This window comes from Lipotes vexillifer, unplaced genomic scaffold (assembly GCF_000442215.2).
Source record: "Lipotes vexillifer unplaced genomic scaffold, Lipotes_vexillifer_v1.1 scaffold602, whole genome shotgun sequence".
NCBI classification, from domain to species: domain Eukaryota; kingdom Metazoa; phylum Chordata; class Mammalia; order Artiodactyla; family Lipotidae; genus Lipotes; species Lipotes vexillifer.
The window spans coordinates 380,773-398,536 of record NW_006790307.1 but is presented as its reverse complement, the minus strand read 5'-3'; the positions used below and the strand labels follow the sequence as shown (position 1 = coordinate 398,536).

General features: G+C 41.5%; 1 protein-coding gene across 4 annotated transcripts in view; it reads right to left on the bottom strand.

The window, feature by feature from the left end:
• Positions 1-17,764, bottom strand: part of PTPRB (protein tyrosine phosphatase receptor type B) — a 116,154-nt gene that overhangs the window by 71,503 nt on the left and 26,887 nt on the right. For 3 of the 4 annotated variants that reach the window (XM_007463539.1, XM_007463540.1, XM_007463541.1), the window contains exons 1-4: positions 17,056-17,117; positions 15,049-15,322; positions 2,700-2,975; positions 1,601-1,858 (exon numbers count right to left, since the gene is read on the bottom strand). In XM_007463539.1, the coding sequence (XP_007463601.1) occupies positions 1,601-1,858; positions 2,700-2,975; positions 15,049-15,322; positions 17,056-17,109 (862 nt within the window). In that variant the 5' untranslated portion in view covers positions 17,110-17,117. Of the gene's footprint in view, positions 1-1,600; positions 1,859-2,699; positions 2,976-15,048; positions 15,323-16,440; positions 16,715-17,055; positions 17,118-17,764 lie in introns of those variants that run through there. The other variant, XM_007463538.1, reaches the window with a different exon arrangement.

Here is a 17,764-nt window from a genome sequence, read left to right as displayed (position 1 = left end):
GAAAGAGACTTTAACTCAGGATATCATACCACTCTTATGGCCAAATTTTGACCTGTGTCTTAATCTCAAAAAGCCACACTCCCTGCTCTGAAGAAAACAACTTCACAAGGTAAAAATAATACTGCAAAACCAAAGAAAGGTTGTCTGGCTAGTGGACAGAGGACAAACATGGCAGTCAGGAGCCTAGATTCTGCCTCAAACTTGGCCATTGGTTGGCTGGGCAACCCTGGGCAGCTCTATCTTACTAAGCCTAGGGGTCCTTACTGCCTCATGATGGCTTGATCAAAAAAACTTAAAATGGTCTTTTCCAGTTCTGAAAATCTTTAAGTGGAATCCTCAAAGAATGTCATCTGCCTAATTTCTCCCTGTCTTTATGTATTTAATAATAGCAAGTACATAATAAATAGATTGGTTGACTGATTGGCCATCATAAAATTTTTTGTGCTAAAAATAGTTTCTTTTTCACATTGAATCATGATAAAGTTAAAGCTTAGGAGTTGTGCCATTATTTCATCAGAGGAACATGATTACAAAGGAGAGACACTTTGGTGAATATATTTTCTACCTTTTGCCTATGCTATAATTTTGGGCCTCACTAATGGCATAATATAAATTCACAATGCTTCATTAAAATAATGGGCGTGGCACATTGCTTTTGCATATGCCAGTTAGAAGTGCAATTTGCTCTTGATATACATAAATAATTCTTAAAACATATGGTACATTTTTGTTGGGAATATATATATATATATATATATATCTCTTTCTTTGAGGTGTGATATGAAAGGTATGTAAATATATAGGTGTCCCCAAATATCTTTCCCTCCAACTTCCTATTATTTCAGGAACTCTCCCCCCTAGAGTAATGTCTAAGTCACTACATATTTTAGAGTTTCTCTTAAAATTACATAGCTTCCCAAAGGAGGGGATTTATTAACACATTAGACCCACCAGAAGCATTAGAATGCACTTGAATGTAAGCTCCATGAGGGGAAAGACTTTGTCTCTCTTGGACATTGTTATACCCACAATGTCTGGTATATAGTTTACACCTAATAAATATTGATTTAATGAACTAATAAATGAATAAGTATGTATATAAATGATTCATTAAAACTTAGCACAGATTAGTTTTCTGGCTATGTTAGGCTATGAGAACAGGTTCTATAGAATTGGGTCTCAGGAGATGTTTTGTTGGATAGAGGGTTTGGGCAATGGCTGTTTCTTTATACAAAGACCTAAGAGTAGGTCTTTGTAGAGCACTGAGAAGAGTAATCCTGGTTCATTGTGAGTGATGTCACAAAGGCAGAGGATGATGCCTGTTTAAGAGAAGGAAGTAGGAATCCTTAACTAAAAAGAGAAGCTAAGACTATATCAGTGATCAACTCTGCTATTTCACAAGGTTGTCAAGGACAAGCCTAAACTTTAGAATGAAAGGGAATCCCTCTTTCTCTAAGTAGAAAAGCAGATACATATTAAGGTCTTCTACAACATATGCATTTCAATTTGTCCTATACTATCACTATCCAAATAACTTAATAAACCTTGTTTATTAAACATTTCCTTGATTTGAGTTTTATTCTTGTTCAGAATAGCTTACTTGTCCTGGCTGGTTTCCACCTGTAGTTTTGCAGCCCTGCAGCCTCGGTAACAATGGTGACATTATAGAGGTGACCAGGTATCAGTCCATGAAAAGCATAGGAAGTGGTAGATTTGTCCACGGCATAACCATGAACTAGAATTCCTTTATCCATTAGTATCAGCTGGTATCTTTCCACGTTCCCAGAGCCACGTGACCAGGAAATCAGGAGAGAATTCGTTTTCGCTGAAATACCAATATCTTCCACTGGCGATGGCACTAGTGGGATACAATGCATTTCCAAAGTGTCATTCATAATTTCCTTATAGAAGGTATAAACACGTTTCATTAGTGTGTAATAACTAATGAAAATAGCACTCTTGAAATTTTATTGGAACCTGGATTAATGCTCTTTTCAAAGTCCACAGCCTAAAGCTACATCATAGTTTATCTGTCTCCCCCACTTAACAGGTATCAAGGTAGATTTTGTCAATGAAGTATGATGGCAGTAAAGGGAAAAGAGAAAGCAAAGAACTGTAGAAGTTGAAAAATGGAAAGAGAGCAACAGAGCAGGAGAGAAAATGAGGGGAGAGTGAATGATAAGAAAGTAAGTTATGGAAGGAAATGGTAATGTGTCATTGATATCGGGATGCATGGGTGCAGGAAAAGACTGGTTCCAAACATAGGAATATTCAGGAAACACCATGACTTGATGTTAAGAGAAGAATATACAGGGGAGGGAAAACATTTAAAAAATAATTTTCATTTTGCACAAACTCAGAAAATGAGGCAGAAAATCCTGTTGCCTAACATTTGAGTTAGAAGGGCCATTAGGAAACATCTTCCTCATTTTGGAGAAAATTCCAGCCCCAGAGAAGTTCCATGACTTGTTCAAAATCACCCAGCAAGCTAGCAGCACAACCCCACCTCCTTGTTTCCAGTCCAGTCTTTTCTCTGTATCAAACAGTTATTTATTTGTCTCTCTGTCTATCTACCTACCTACCTACCTATCTATTTATTGTTGATCTTGGGGCATTCTTACTCCCATTTCCTGAATGTAATATAATTTCAAAAGAATCATAGACTATTAAATACGCAACTATCCGTAAACAGGTCTTACCTGTTGATCCATTGGCATAAATTGTAGAGGAACGTTTATCCCCAGAAACAGCTGTGATGGCAATTTTGTATTTACTGCCAGCAGTGAGGTTAAAAAATGTATGTTCATTCCGTGAAGTTCTTTCTTGAATTTGGGCCCCCTGTGTCTGTTGGTTATCATCAAGTAACTGTACCTCATACCAGGTGACTTTCCCGGAAGAAGGAGTCCACCAGACATGCAAACTGGTGGAATTACTTTTCTCTTTATTGACTTCAAACCTAGCAGGAGGTAAAGGATCTGCAGAGCAAAAAACAAAAAAGAGAAGGTGGCTTGAAGAATTTTGCAGATACACGCTTACCTTGCTGTAATCCAGATGCATTTTCCTTTAAAACTTTAAGAATCTGCAGCTCATGATACAAATGGGCATTTTATGCCACTCCTAAACTTACTATTTTACTTAAAAAAGAAATCCACCTTGGCTACTAGTCATATAAGCTCCTTTTTTTCTAATAAAACTTTTTTTTTGTTACGACAGCTCTGAGCTTGGAAATCCAAGCAAGGTTATATTTTCTTTGGCTTGCAAGTTTTGCACTTTTCAAACACTGACAAACATCCAGGCTCTGCCTGGATAAATACTGAAAATCTCAACAGAAAATACAGATATTAAGAAATAATTTTAAAATTTGTATTTTTACTAAACTTTCCCCTTTTTAGATTGTGGGGCTTGGGGGGGGGTTATGTATACAAAACTTTGGGCTGTTTCTAGATATCGGAAAACCACGAAAGATACAGACCTGATTATGAGCCTAGGCGAGGTGTGCTCACCAAAATGAATTCTCCCAACAACTGGGATTCCCTATGTCCCTAGATTTTCTAAACTTGAGTTCCGGGACATTTTGGAGCTGCCAGAGCTCCCAGAGCAGGTGGGTTAGTCCTGTACCTGGCTGTTTACTTAGTTTCAATTCTCAAAGCCATGGGTCAATTTGAGGAGTCCTGTTTCCCATGCATTGAATCTTCACTGTAGAGCTTGAAATAGGATGAATAGCAGGTCTCCAGGTTAGGAACTAAATCAATAACATTTAGTGAGCAGATGATGCAGTGGGACCATCCGAGAAATAAGGCTCTCCCTACCCTGAATGTTGGGAGTAGAAACGTTGACATTTACATATGAATAATTTTCAGAAATCCTATGTGGTTCTTGGTCTAGAAAGTGAGATCAAGATACTGGAGACTAACTTTCAAGAGTCAGGTTAGATGTTTTAGTGACATGGCTATAGAGATCTCAGTTCTTTACCTCCTGGTAAATTATATCTTACTCATGAAAGAAATTGAGGAATTCTAGCATCTACTTAGAACAGTATATGTTTTAAGAAAGTCTTCACTTGTGACTAACATTAATACAAATAGGAACAAGGTAATCTTATTCTATATTCAGAAGGCATTTATAGCCAGACAGCTCAGTAGACTACCGTTCACCTACAGACTCCATACATAGGCTAAGTAAGGCCAAGCCAAGACAGAAACTTTGAGAGCCCAAAGCACAGGTGAGCTTAGAGGATAAGGTTGTGTGGTTTATATCCTAGCAGCACAGGTTCACCTGAAGGGTGTAGGCTCTAGAGTCTGGCTGCCTGGGCTTGAATCCAGGTCTAGCACTTTGTAGCTGGGTAGCAATTCCTTAACCTCCTTGTGCCTCAGTGGTCTCCTCTATGCAATGTTGATAACAACGCTATCTTTTCAGTATAACTGTTATGAAGATTAAGTTGAGTATTTTATCTAGAGCACTCAGAACAGCATCTGGCACATAGTGAGTGTTCAATGTTAGCTAGTATTAGTATTAGTATTAGTATTCCTCCTATAATTGGGATGATCTTGTCATAGAGGCAGGGAGGTGAAGTGGCAGAGAGCATGGGCTTTGGAGTCAGAACTCAATTCAAATCGCAGCTCCCTCCTGTATCAGTAACTTTGGGAAGTTACTTAACCTTCTAAGCCTCCATTTCCCCCTCTGTCTGGGGAGTATAATAATAGTACTTATATTCTTGGATGTTTGGAGGAGTAACAAGATATAGAGGAGACTTTACATGGTACACAGTGGGCACTCCGTAATATAAACTTATTCTGTCTACATGATCATAAAAAGAAACTTCCTCTGAATCACTGACAAAATGGAGGCAAAAATGGAATACGAGTTTTTTGGAAACTAAACTGATAATAGCTTTAATTGCCTTCTTTTTCAAAAAAAAAAAAAAACACTTGGAAAAATCTTATCAGTTTATTCCCATGAACTAACATTCTAACCCTTAAGATAAAATAAAAAAAAAATTCCCAAGATGATTTTCATTTATGGGTTCTTGAGGAAAAACAGTATGGGTTTTTGTGTGTGTGTGTGTGTGTGTGTGTGTGTGTGTGTGTGGCAATATTATTTAAATTTTCTATCCTACATAGCACTGTATAACTAAGGACGTCATCATAAAAGGAAAGGACATAATTTCCCCTCACAGAAAGTTTTCTTGTTACCATGCGATTTTAATAGCCAGAGAAACTCAAGAGCAGCCTTGTCATAGCCAACTGAGGTGACACATTTTTGCTGAAGAGGCATTTTAAGGACAAGGATGAGAGGGACAGCTGCTTTCCAGTGATTGTTCAAAAGGGATCAATACTATCACTTACATGCACAACCCAGCCAGATAAAGGTTAAAGAAAATGATCTTATGATCGGTATAATCTAAACATATATAATCTGCAAAATATGAGCTATAGAAAATGAATTTTAAGGTTGCGTGCCTAGAGGGTGAAGTTCAGAAATGCAGACCTTATCTAATCTCTCTGAGCCAGAAAACAAAACAGTCAATCCTTTGTACATCCGCTAGAACAAAGGAACAATGAGATTGGGAAGTGCCTGGGCTGCAAGAACCTGCACTGGAAACAAACACTTAAAACCCCATTTATGCTGTGATAAAGCCCTTTGCTGGCAGTGGTCCACTATTGCTATGCATGCGGCAGGAGTTCAGTAGTTTTCAGACTTTGTTTCAATCTAACTAAGCCCAAGGAAAACTCTGCTGTATTAAAAAAAAAGTTTTCGATATTTTATTAGAAATAAATTAGATACTTCCATCAGGGTGCTATTTTCATCTAGCATCTACCTATCTATCTATTTATCTATCTACCTACCTATCATCTACCTATCTAGATATCTAGATAGATATATGAAAGAGAGAATTTTAATGCTATTTGAAAATTTAGTTATAGGTCTGTAATCTTCTGATCGTGTGACAGGTCATATGTAATTGGAAAACCCTACTTGACTTATATAATTTACGCTGATGGCTGGAGATATCAATGCACACATGTGTGCATTTATAGCCTTTCTGGTTTTTCCACCCACTGCTCTCATACATACAGTAACCAGTGAAGTATTATAAGCTTTGAGAACTGTTGAAAACCATAAATCAATAATTTAATCTCAATCAATATATCAAAATTTATCATTAGTCATCAATTTAAGACATCTTTGTTTGTATTTGTTTCCAGAAGGATCTGGAATATTGAATGCCAAATGCAAAATTCCATAGCATTCAGCTGCTGTATTTCAATGAATCTACCAGTATCAGGAAGCCCCAGAATTTCATAAGTAGGTTTGCTGTCAACCCACTTTTTCTGATAAAGTTTAGCTAAATTCCTGAACCAAAATGGATTCTTCCTTTTTTCCCTTTAAAAAAAATCTGACTTAAGAAGAGGGAGACACCCATATGTATAAAATGGAAGTGATATTTGCTTTAAAAATTCTTTTGTATGGTCATTAAAACATTATTATCTACTGCTATAGGAATTTGCAAAGTGTTTAGAATTCAAAATGATAGTATTTATTTTGGATATAAACTTAGCCTTACAACAAGAGAGCAGGCAATCCATAAGTTAGTGCCAAAAGCTTTTTTTGAAGTCCTAATAGCACACAGCATATCTGTGTAGGATCTGATCCTTTACAATGTGCCTTCTTAGTTGTAATAGAGGGTCAGAGGCATTAAGTGACCCATTTACATCACATAGGTAACGAGTAATTCAGCTGAGCTTCTAACACTTGACTCCAAGTCGTGAGATCTTTTCTATCACACCTTAGTTGTCCCAGGGTGGAAAATGATGCCATGGGTCGCACAATCAGTATAACAACAAAAAAATCAAAACAGATCTCTATGAAAAATAACAGACAAATTTACAGAACTTTCATTTGATGACTTGGATAGTGTAGCATAGGTAAATGAATAACAACACTAATAATAGCTAAATCTAATCCTGCCGCCAGGAAAGTTCCATTGATTTTTAAAAAATAATGTTTTCCTTCTCCGTTTCTTTTTTTCCCCTAATCTTACTGCCTTAACCTGGTGTTCCATCACCTTGTGTCTGGATTACTCTGAGTTTTCTGGGTGTCTGCCTTATTTTCTGTCTTTTTTCCACTATTGCCGAATAACCACTTTGTATCTCTCCCATCTGCCATCCTCATCCCCTGGGGAGCACCAAGAACTTTTCATGAGATGAAGTCTAAGTTTCTCCATAGGAGCTCAAGATCTCCTCAACCAGGATATTATCCTCCACCCACCTCTCCAAAACACACCTTATCTTTCAGCACTAACTCCAGGACAAGAGATCAATTTTTTATGGATTAGGGATTCAATTTCTGTGCCTTTACAGGAATTAGGATACAATTCTAGTTAAAAGCAGGGTGGCTAGGAGACTGGAAGCTGCATTTATGTAGCACTCTATATAAAAATGGAGTGAACATCAACTATTCCTATAAACTAATTGCGAATTTTCTCATGGAAACCAGGGTAAGGGTGGGGGAAAAGCCACAAACCATTTCTTGGTGCAGGTTTTTTTAAATGGGCAGAAGGAGAAAACAAGAAAGCAATTGCCCACAATCTCTAGTTAATTAAATAGACCTATAGAGATGTAATTTTCTTTTACTTTTGTAATTGTTGCTGTTTGACTATAGTCAGCTTTCTGACTTATTATAAGATGACATACTATATTATGCTAATATATCAGATTAACATGCATTTCATTTACCAACTTTATACACTAAATATAAAGTTCAGGTAGTGAGGAACTTTCAAAGTTTTAACAGCATCGCAATTAAAGCAGCTTTGACAATCATTTGCATCATGATTAACACGAGTGAGGAATGCCATGTTATTTTATGGGTCATCATACTTGGCTTCTGAGAGTCTACAGTATACTCGGGCATTTAAGACATATGTGAAAAAGGTAAACACAAAGGTAACTTATCAGAGAGGCTGACTATGACGTCAGACTAAACCTGGTTCAAATCTCAACACTATCACTTCAAACAGTGACTTTAGGCAAATTGCTTAACCTCCCCGAGGCTAAGTTTCCTCATCTGTAAAATGGGACGAACAATACTTACTTTACAGAGTTGTAAGTGTTAAGAGGTAATGGAGCCAAAGTGTTAAGTGCAGCCCTGGCACATGGTGGGGCCTCAGTAAATGGCAGTTGGTGTGAGTATTGCAGCTGTTCTTGCTGTTAAGGGTAACACAGGTCAGCACCAATGCTGAATATGCAAAAGGGGAATGATATCCAAGGGGAAGGTCTCAGAGGTGGGCTTGAAATGAACTTGAGCAAGTTGGAAGGTCAAGTAGGATGCAGAAATCAGAGAGAAGAGAGGCCATTGCAGAATGAGAGAGCAGTTTAAGCAAACACTGAAAAGCTCACTTCTGTCGAGTATTAGAGAACCACATCAGCACGGAGGGGACAATGACAGCTGACAGAGACTTTAACACCCTCATCGTTCAGCAGCCCTACTCCTCCTCTCTTTGATACTAATAGAGGTTTTCTTGGGAATTCCCTGGTGGTCCAGTAGTTAGGACTTGGAGTTCTCACTTATGGGGCCCCGGGTTCGATCCCTGGTCCAGGAACTAAGATCCTGCAAGTCACGTAGGGCAGCCAAACAAACAAACAAACATGAACCAATTGAGGTTTTCTCAATATTATTTAAATGCTACATAAATGCAGTACAAAGGGAAATCCTTTGGCCTCCTCTTCCAGACTGTTGCCTAGAAGCCGCTCTCATGTAGAAATTCATGAGCTGTCGCTTGATGTGTGCTGCCGAACCTGGACATCTAGACACTAAGGAATTACTGTCAATGTTAGGTACGATACTGATACTGTCGTTAAGTTAAAAATAATGCTTATCGTTCAGAAATGCATACTGAAATATTTATAAATGAAATTAAATGATGACTTAGACTGTGTCAAAATGATACGCGGTGGGGGAGTGAGTGAGGATATAGATGAAACATGATTGTCAGTTTGGTAACTGTTGAAGGTAGGTGATGAGTACATGCTCGTTCCTTATACTATTCTGTTTACTTTTTATGTATTTGAACTTTTCCATCTAGAGGAAGAAAAACAAAATCAAAACCCCAAATCCCTGGAAATCTGTATGTATACCTACCATGTTAATTTTAGTTGCACAGATTCACCTTTGTTTATACACATTCATACATTTAGAATGGGTTTGACCTCTCCCACAAGGTCAGAAAGTCGTCAGTATTATCCTTTATCCCCCAGGGGGATTCCAGGGAATTGGTGTCCGGGAATGGAAGGTGAAACAAATTTTCTTCCATTCTGTCTGGACAAATTAGATTTTATTTCTTGCTAATCTGTAGAATGCCAGGCCCACCTACAGAAGTCAGACAAATGGAAGAAGCTTCCAAACACACAAAAAGTCAAGTGCAGAGAACTAGGTTGGTTGATTCCCTATAAAGAGCTCAGCTTGATCTTAGAATTCCTGAAATAACTATATTGCAAATGGCTGATTCCTAAATACTGAAGTCCATCACCAGAAGTTCAACACAATCAGAATCAATATTATTTCATCACACTAACACACATTTAATCATTATTCTACCCTTGTGTAGCCTAAGCAACTATAGATTTAAAGTATTTCATAATATATTTTTTTCTCTTTAAAAGTTGAATTGAAAAGTAACAACAAACTATCATATGTAATCTGAAAGAACAAAAACCAACTTAAAAATTATGTCCATTCTACAGAGTAGTGGAAAGAATTGGAGTTGGGGCCAGTAAATCTGGGTTCAACGTCTAGGTCTATCATATATTAGCTCTATGGATTTGTGCTTAGTTAATTTTTATGAATGTCAATCTCATCTCCAATCTGAAAGTAATAATAGGAAACTTACTACACACTTAGTATGTGACAAAAACTGTTCTAGAATTTATGTATGAATCAATTAAAACCTCAAAACCACCCTAGGAAGTGAGCATTCTCTTTATTATTGTCCCTATTTTATAGATTAAAAGAGGTGAGGAACTTGTTCAAGGCAACTTGGTTAGTAAGTGATGGAGGCGGCTGCTTTCAGAACTTAACACTTAACCACCTGTGCCTTCACGATACTCCCTCCACAGGATTGCCATGTGGCTATAATTAAACAATATATGGTCAGTATAATATATATTTTATACTCTTACCTACTAAACAAGGTAGGTGAAAGTATTTTACATACTATAAAAGCACAGGACAAATATTAGAAAATATTATTTTCTTCCTGGGAAAGACAACAAATATTCCTAGGCATTACAGATTTAACCAGGTATAAAAAGGAATGGTACCAAAATCTTAATGCCAATGAATAATAGAAAAACTACGTCAATAGCTCTTAAACTTCAGTGTGCATTGATTCACTTTGATATTTGTTTAAAATCTGATACCCTCAGGCTTCCCTGGTGGCGCAGTGCTTGAGAGTCCGCCTGCCGATGCAGGGGACACGGGTTCGTGCCCCGGGCTCGGAAGATCCCACGTGCCGCGGAACGGCTGAGCCCGTGAGCCATGGCTGCTGAGCCTGCGCGTCTGGAGCCTGTGCTCCGCAACGGGAGAGGCCACAACAGTGAGAGGCCCGCGTACCGCAAAAAAAAAAAAAAAAAAAAAAAAAAAATCAGATACCCTAGGCTCCACTCTTTCTAAATTCATTGTATATGAGGTAGAAGCCAAGAACATGCTTTTATAACAAACTCTGCAAGAGAGTTTAATGCCAGTAGCTTACAGACATTATTGAGAAATAATGGCCTGTGTTTAGAGCCATGTAAGTGTTATGGACTGAATTGCATCCCTCTAAAATTCATATGTTGAAGCCTTAACCACCAATATTTCAAACTGTGACTGTATTTGGAGATAAGACCTCTAAAGAGGTAACTGAGTTAAAATGGGATCTTTAGGGTGGGCCCTAATCCAATATGGCTGGTGTCCTAAGAAGATTAGACACAGACAACACAGATGGACGACCATGTGAGGACATAGTGAAGTGGTCATCTGCAAGCCAATCAGAGAAGCCTCAGAAGAAACCTGCTGATAACTTGATCTGGGACTTCTAGCCTCCAGAACTGTGAGAAAATAAATTTGCTGTTTAAGCCACCCTATCTGTGGTGTTCTGTTACGGAAGCCCTGGTAAACTAATACAAGAAGCAACATTTTGAGATGGAAATAATAGCTGATATGGTGATTTGGTAATTAAAGCTCTTAAAATTTTTTAAAATTAAAGACAGAGGAATGAGCCATGTATAAAGAGCTAAATTTTTTTTTTTTTTGCTTTTCGCTCTAGGCTGATTAATAAGTACCTGAAACTGACTAAGAAGTCATATGCCACTAAGGTATTCTTCCTGTAGGTAAAGTTCTCTACGACTAGACTTCTTCCCTGGGCTCCATAACTTACCCATAACCCAAGGAGAATAGATCATAGTTTTATGTACATTCTCCCACTAAAATATTCCTTTCATTTATTAATATTTGTCTGTTATCATCTACCTATTCATCCACAGAGCCACCCATACATCTCCCCATTCATTCATCTATCTACCCATCCAGTTAATATTTACTGAACACCTACCATGGGTTAGATGCCATTTTAGATACTGAACAACTACTTCTTATTGATGGGAAGATAAAAATCCCCCCAAATTTCTAAATGAAAACTCTACAGTTTCATTTAAACAAACTCAAATGTCCTTAGGATACATTCAGGTAAGGAAATAAATGAAGTGGTCCAGGGGGAGTCCAGTGAATTGGTATCTGAAAAGAGAGAAACCACAACTCAGCTCTAGAGAGTTCTAGGCAGACTGGCCGAGTTTTGCCAGATCTTCCAGTATTTTAGGAGAATCCATACATCTGGTATTTATGTGAATTTTCTACTCAATGCTGGTGAAATAATCTGAATTTTTCACAAACATTATGTGAGCCAAACAAAGCATGTCTATTATTTAGACACCTAGACACCCCCAGGGGCCACTTTGCAGCCTCTGCTCTAGACTCTGAGGACACAGTGTTAACAAAAGTGTTGATTTCTTCAATATCTGTTACCTTCAGAATCTATTTCTGATGAATTCACAACTAAATAATTTGGCTTTCAATTTATTCCAGTTGTTGCATTGACCATTTATGACCAAACACACCTGAGAGAGGCAGGGCAAGGTCTTCACCCAAGAAAGAAGTGGTAAAGCTCTGTCACCACTTTCATCCTGACCTTCTTTCACCTCTGTACAAGACTACAAGGGCAGAGACCATGCTGTGTTTGTCATCTTTATAAGCTCACCAATCACTGCCTGGTGTAACTCCCTGCAGTATCCATGCCTGATAAACGTTTGTTGAACTGAATTTGAATACACATAGGTTTTTCAATTCTGATTTTAAATCTGGAGTGAAAACTGATTGTTGCTGAAATAGTTCTGATTTAGTTGAAATTTTTGATCTTTAAGGTCATGTCTACATTATGTTATTGTAGATAATTTACCAGGATAAACAACCAGACAAATCACACTTGGAACGATACAGAATGATTACAGAGATCATCTAAGCAACTGTTGTATCTCCAGCCAAATCATGCCTTGCTCTCACTCTATTTTACTCTATACTGATAAGATAGGCATAATGGAATAAGAAAAGCACAACATATTTGAATGACTTTTTTTGTTTGAAGTTATATCTCAGACTTAATATTATGCTACTAGTTGATCCTGCTTTAATAACAGTAAAATATGATTTGTGACACTCATCTTTGTAGCTTAGCAGTTAATATAGAGGAATACTAGTACTTTCTCTTAACTTAAAAGAAAACTCACATATGTCCTTAAAATATAGAAAGCAAAAAAAAAAAAAAAGTGCTGACAAAAAATAAATAACAACCAACCAAAAATATTCTCCCTGAAACATTAAAAAAAAATCTTAACTTAAAAAAGTTTATTTAAATAAAGTTATTTTAAAAATATAGAGAGGGCTTCCCTGGTGGCGCAGTGGTTGAGGGTCTGCCTGCCGATGCAGGGGTCACGGGTTCATGTCCCGGTCCGGGAAGAACCCACATGCCGCCGAGCGGCTAGGCCTGTGAGCCATGGCTGCTGAGCCTGATATATATATATATATATATATATATATATATATATATATATAGAGAGAGAGAGAGAGAGAGAGAGAGAGAGAGAGAGAGAAACCCAAGTAGGGTTATACCATCCACAAATAAGTATGAAAAAATTATTATTATACAAACATCACTTTTGGTCAAATTTCATTCTTCACATTTGGCATGGAGCTCATAAAATTTGTGGTGAAAAGTATATTTGTGGTACTGTAAAAAGTAACTCCTTAAGAAAAATGATAAGACACTGAACACTAACAGTTGGGTATGCTGACAAGTCTTTTTTAAATTAAACATAGTCAATAAAATGCAAACATTTCTTACATTTCACAAATGTCTCTGGACTTGAAACACCTACATGCATAGTTAAACTCAAAACATATTCTAACTAGTAACACCCACAGTGAGTCCTTTTTCATCAATGTTTTTTCCAAAAAAGTAAAACCTCTGGGTTAAATCAGTATATTCTGGCTTAATGTCTTCATCTTTTCTCCCATAAGCTTCTGATGGCTCACCTGTTTTTGAACATCATTCTGCCCCATTCAATATAGACACCTTATCAAATGTAAAGAACACATCTGGAAGTTCTATGTCATAAATTTCACATTATTAGCAATCTGAGTGTTCACATCTTCACATACCAAGAAACCAAGAACTTTATAACTAAAAACCCAGCCACTTAAACTCCTGAAATATGTTCTAATTATGTGGTTGATTTCGGTCTCTCTTTGATTCCCTGTAAAAACACAACCACATTCTTAACAAGTGGTGTCTCTTTTCAATTCAAGTTCCTGCAAATCTCAGAAATTATCTAACATTCCTCTGAAGTAAGTTAAGTGATGTAATTGGGCATTCTTAATTAGTAAGAGAACAATTCATTGACTTATTACCAGGACCTAGTCACATTTCCTGACCTTACTGTAACTGCCCTGATAACGGACTGTTCTCTCACCTCTTCAAAGAACTATAGCTAAAGAAGTGATCTTTGTTCAGGTTGAATGTGAAAGAATAGCAAGGACGACACATTTCTAAATTTAACTTCTGGAATTTTTCAGTTAAATTTGACTTTCTCCATGAAAGTAAGTCTTCTCTATTGCAACAAATGATAACGTTAAAAGGAAGACTAATGAAGTCATAAAACATCGAAGTCATTAGAGAATTCCGAGCACATCTGAGGGTGGCTCTGGGGATTAATGAGGTAACATGCATCGCAGCCCCTACCTAAGTAGGCACTTGCTTGGAACCTGGACCTGAATGACCAAGTCTAACACTCTCATTTTACAGATAAGAAAACTGAGGCAGGAAAGACAAACTCTTACCACATACGCATGGAAGGGTTTACCAAAAGTGAACAGAAAATGATTGACTTAAGGTGCAGAGTAACCAAAAGATGATCTGTGATATTGGCGTGGTTTTAGTTACACAGGTGATAAAAAATAACTTTCATAACCTCACCTCAAGCGAGTTTTATAATTTCCCCCTAAGAGTGACTCTATTCCTGATGATTTTATGTCCTGGTTCCAAAAATAAAAACTAAGTTGAGGAAAGTCATATCCCTAATCATTGCACTTCCATTATTTATTCTAAAAACATTTACTTAAAATTATTCCAGGGCTTGACAATTTAATGCGATGGAAGCTCAAACCACATCACTTTAACAAATTCCCTCCACAGCCCACAGTTTCTCTTTGCTGCTCTCCCCGTTTAAGTGGCTAGTCCGCTGTTTTCAGCACTAAGGAAGTCTCTGAAAGTCAACCAAGCTGCTTCTGGCCAGATCTGAGGAGACTAGAAATCTTTGTCAATAGTTATCTTCACAGGTGTTTTTACCTTTATTATTATTATTATTTTGTATGCCTGGAACTCAAGTAAAACATCAGCTTGAAAAGGCAGGGCTCAGCCGGAAGTGGCCTGGCCGTCCAACCGCACCTGTCACTTTTTACCTGTTTGCAAGACCACAGTTTTCTCTTCTCCATCCAGGGACATAATACTGAAATTATAGATGGTTCCTGCTTGTAAATCCTTGGGGTTACATCCATAGGTGGTGTTGTCTATCCGCACGGGGTGGCAGCACGCGACCCCCGACGTGTCACTGCTGCAGATGAGGCTAAAGTTACAGGGTGACGCCAAAGTTCTCCACTGGAGAGACACGGACCGGCTGGAGACCCTGGACTCTGTCAGGGTGAAGTTGCATCTCACTGGCTCCCCCAGGCCAGTCTGAAAAGGAACCAGAACAACAGCTGAAGCCCGCTGTCTAGACCTGCCCAGGGACGAGTCCGTAGCAAGCTGCCCAAGCTGCTCCACTCACCCCTGGCCCCCAGGCTGAGCCCCTCCATCCTTTGGCCCCCCAGCCAGAGAAGAGGCCCGCAGCCCAGGAGGGTGGCCACCTTCTCCCTAGCTGCTTTTTCTCCGGAGCAGCTGGAAAGAGAAGGTGGCTTGTTGCCCTTGACAGTGGCACGAGCTGTCAGTCTGGCTGGGGGCTCAGAAGAGGATGGCTCATTCTTCCCCAGGGAGAGGAAGAAATTCCGCCCGCGGGGACCTCTTCTCGGGCCCCTCACCTGCAGCAGGCTCAGCGCGGTCCACAGGGCCAGCCCGGCTCCATGGCTCCGCATGGCGCTCAGCCGTTCCCCCTGACTCGACCGCTGGGCTGGGACGCGGGGCGGCCCCGACGGCCTGCGGAGCGGGGACCACTTGTTGCACGCGCTCAGCGCGCCCCGGGGGCGCAGAGCGCTGGCCTCCGGGCTGACGACGCGCGGGGGCCGCCGCCGCCGCCGCCGCTGATGCTGCTGCCGCCCCGGGCCGGCTGCGGACGCGAGAGGCGGCGGGGGCCGGCAGCGCGCCGCCCTTCCCACGCTGCCATTCTGACCCGCGCTGCCTCGCCCCGAGCCCCGGCCGCGGACTTCCGCAATCAAAAGGCAATTTCCTCGTCTCCCGGCAAAGGAACAATGCGCCGGCGAGGGAGGGAGCCCCAAGGAGCCAACGCCTGAGGCTGCCAAGGGGGCCCGAGGCGGGCCAAGATGCCCCCGCCTCTCCCGCCGGGGGTCCCACTTTAACAAATTCCCTCCACAGCCCACAGTTTCTCTTTGCTGCTCTCCCCGTTTAAGTGGCTAGTCCGCTGTTTTCAGCACTAAGGAAGTCTCTGAAAGTCAACCAAGCTGCTTCTGGCCAGATCTGAGGAGACTAGAAATCTTTGTCAATAGTTATCTTCACAGGTGTTTTTACCTTTATTATTATTATTATTTTGTATGCCTGGAACTCAAGTAAAACATCAGCTTGAAAAGGCAGGGCTCAGCCGGAAGTGGCCTGGCCGTCCAACCGCACCTGTCACTTTTTACCTGTTTGCAAGACCACAGTTTTCTCTTCTCCATCCAGGGACATAATACTGAAATTATAGATGGTTCCTGCTTGTAAATCCTTGGGGTTACATCCATAGGTGGTGTTGTCTATCCGCACGGGGTGGCAGCACGCGACCCCCGACGTGTCACTGCTGCAGATGAGGCTAAAGTTACAGGGTGACGCCAAAGTTCTCCACTGGAGAGACACGGACCGGCTGGAGACCCTGGACTCTGTCAGGGTGAAGTTGCATCTCACTGGCTCCCCCAGGCCAGTCTGAAAAGGAACCAGAACAACAGCTGAAGCCCGCTGTCTAGACCTGCCCAGGGACGAGTCCGTAGCAAGCTGCCCAAGCTGCTCCACTCACCCCTGGCCCCCAGGCTGAGCCCCTCCATCCTTTGGCCCCCCAGCCAGAGAAGAGGCCCGCAGCCCAGGAGGGTGGCCACCTTCTCCCTAGCTGCTTTTTCTCCGGAGCAGCTGGAAAGAGAAGGTGGCTTGTTGCCCTTGACAGTGGCACGAGCTGTCAGTCTGGCTGGGGGCTCAGAAGAGGATGGCTCATTCTTCCCCAGGGAGAGGAAGAAATTCCGCCCGCGGGGACCTCTTCTCGGGCCCCTCACCTGCAGCAGGCTCAGCGCGGTCCACAGGGCCAGCCCGGCTCCATGGCTCCGCATGGCGCTCAGCCGTTCCCCCTGACTCGACCGCTGGGCTGGGACGCGGGGCGGCCCCGACGGCCTGCGGAGCGGGGACCACTTGTTGCACGCGCTCAGCGCGCCCCGGGGGCGCAGAGCGCTGGCCTCCGGGCTGACGACGCGCGGGGGCCGCCGCCGCCGCCGCCGCTGATGCTGCTGCCGCCCCGGGCCGGCTGCGGACGCGAGAGGCGGCGGGGGCCGGCAGCGCGCCGCCCTTCCCACGCTGCCATTCTGACCCGCGCTGCCTCGCCCCGAGCCCCGGCCGCGGACTTCCGCAATCAAAAGGCAATTTCCTCGTCTCCCGGCAAAGGAACAATGCGCCGGCGAGGGAGGGAGCCCCAAGGAGCCAACGCCTGAGGCTGCCAAGGGGGCCCGAGGCGGGCCAAGATGCCCCCGCCTCTCCCGCCGGGGGTCCCGGCCGGGTCTGCGGAGCTCTGCCTCCTTCTCCGCCTCCCCGCCCGACTTTCACTTTTTTCCAGTCCGTGGTCCTCAACACCACCGTCTCAGCCGCATTAAGACTTGCGCCCTCTCACTTTCCATCTCCGCACGCCGCCCCCTCCCTCCCTCCACACCCTGCGCCTGCCGCTCCCTATCTTCCTCATCTGCTTTCTCCAGGGCCTCTTTTCCCAGGATTAAA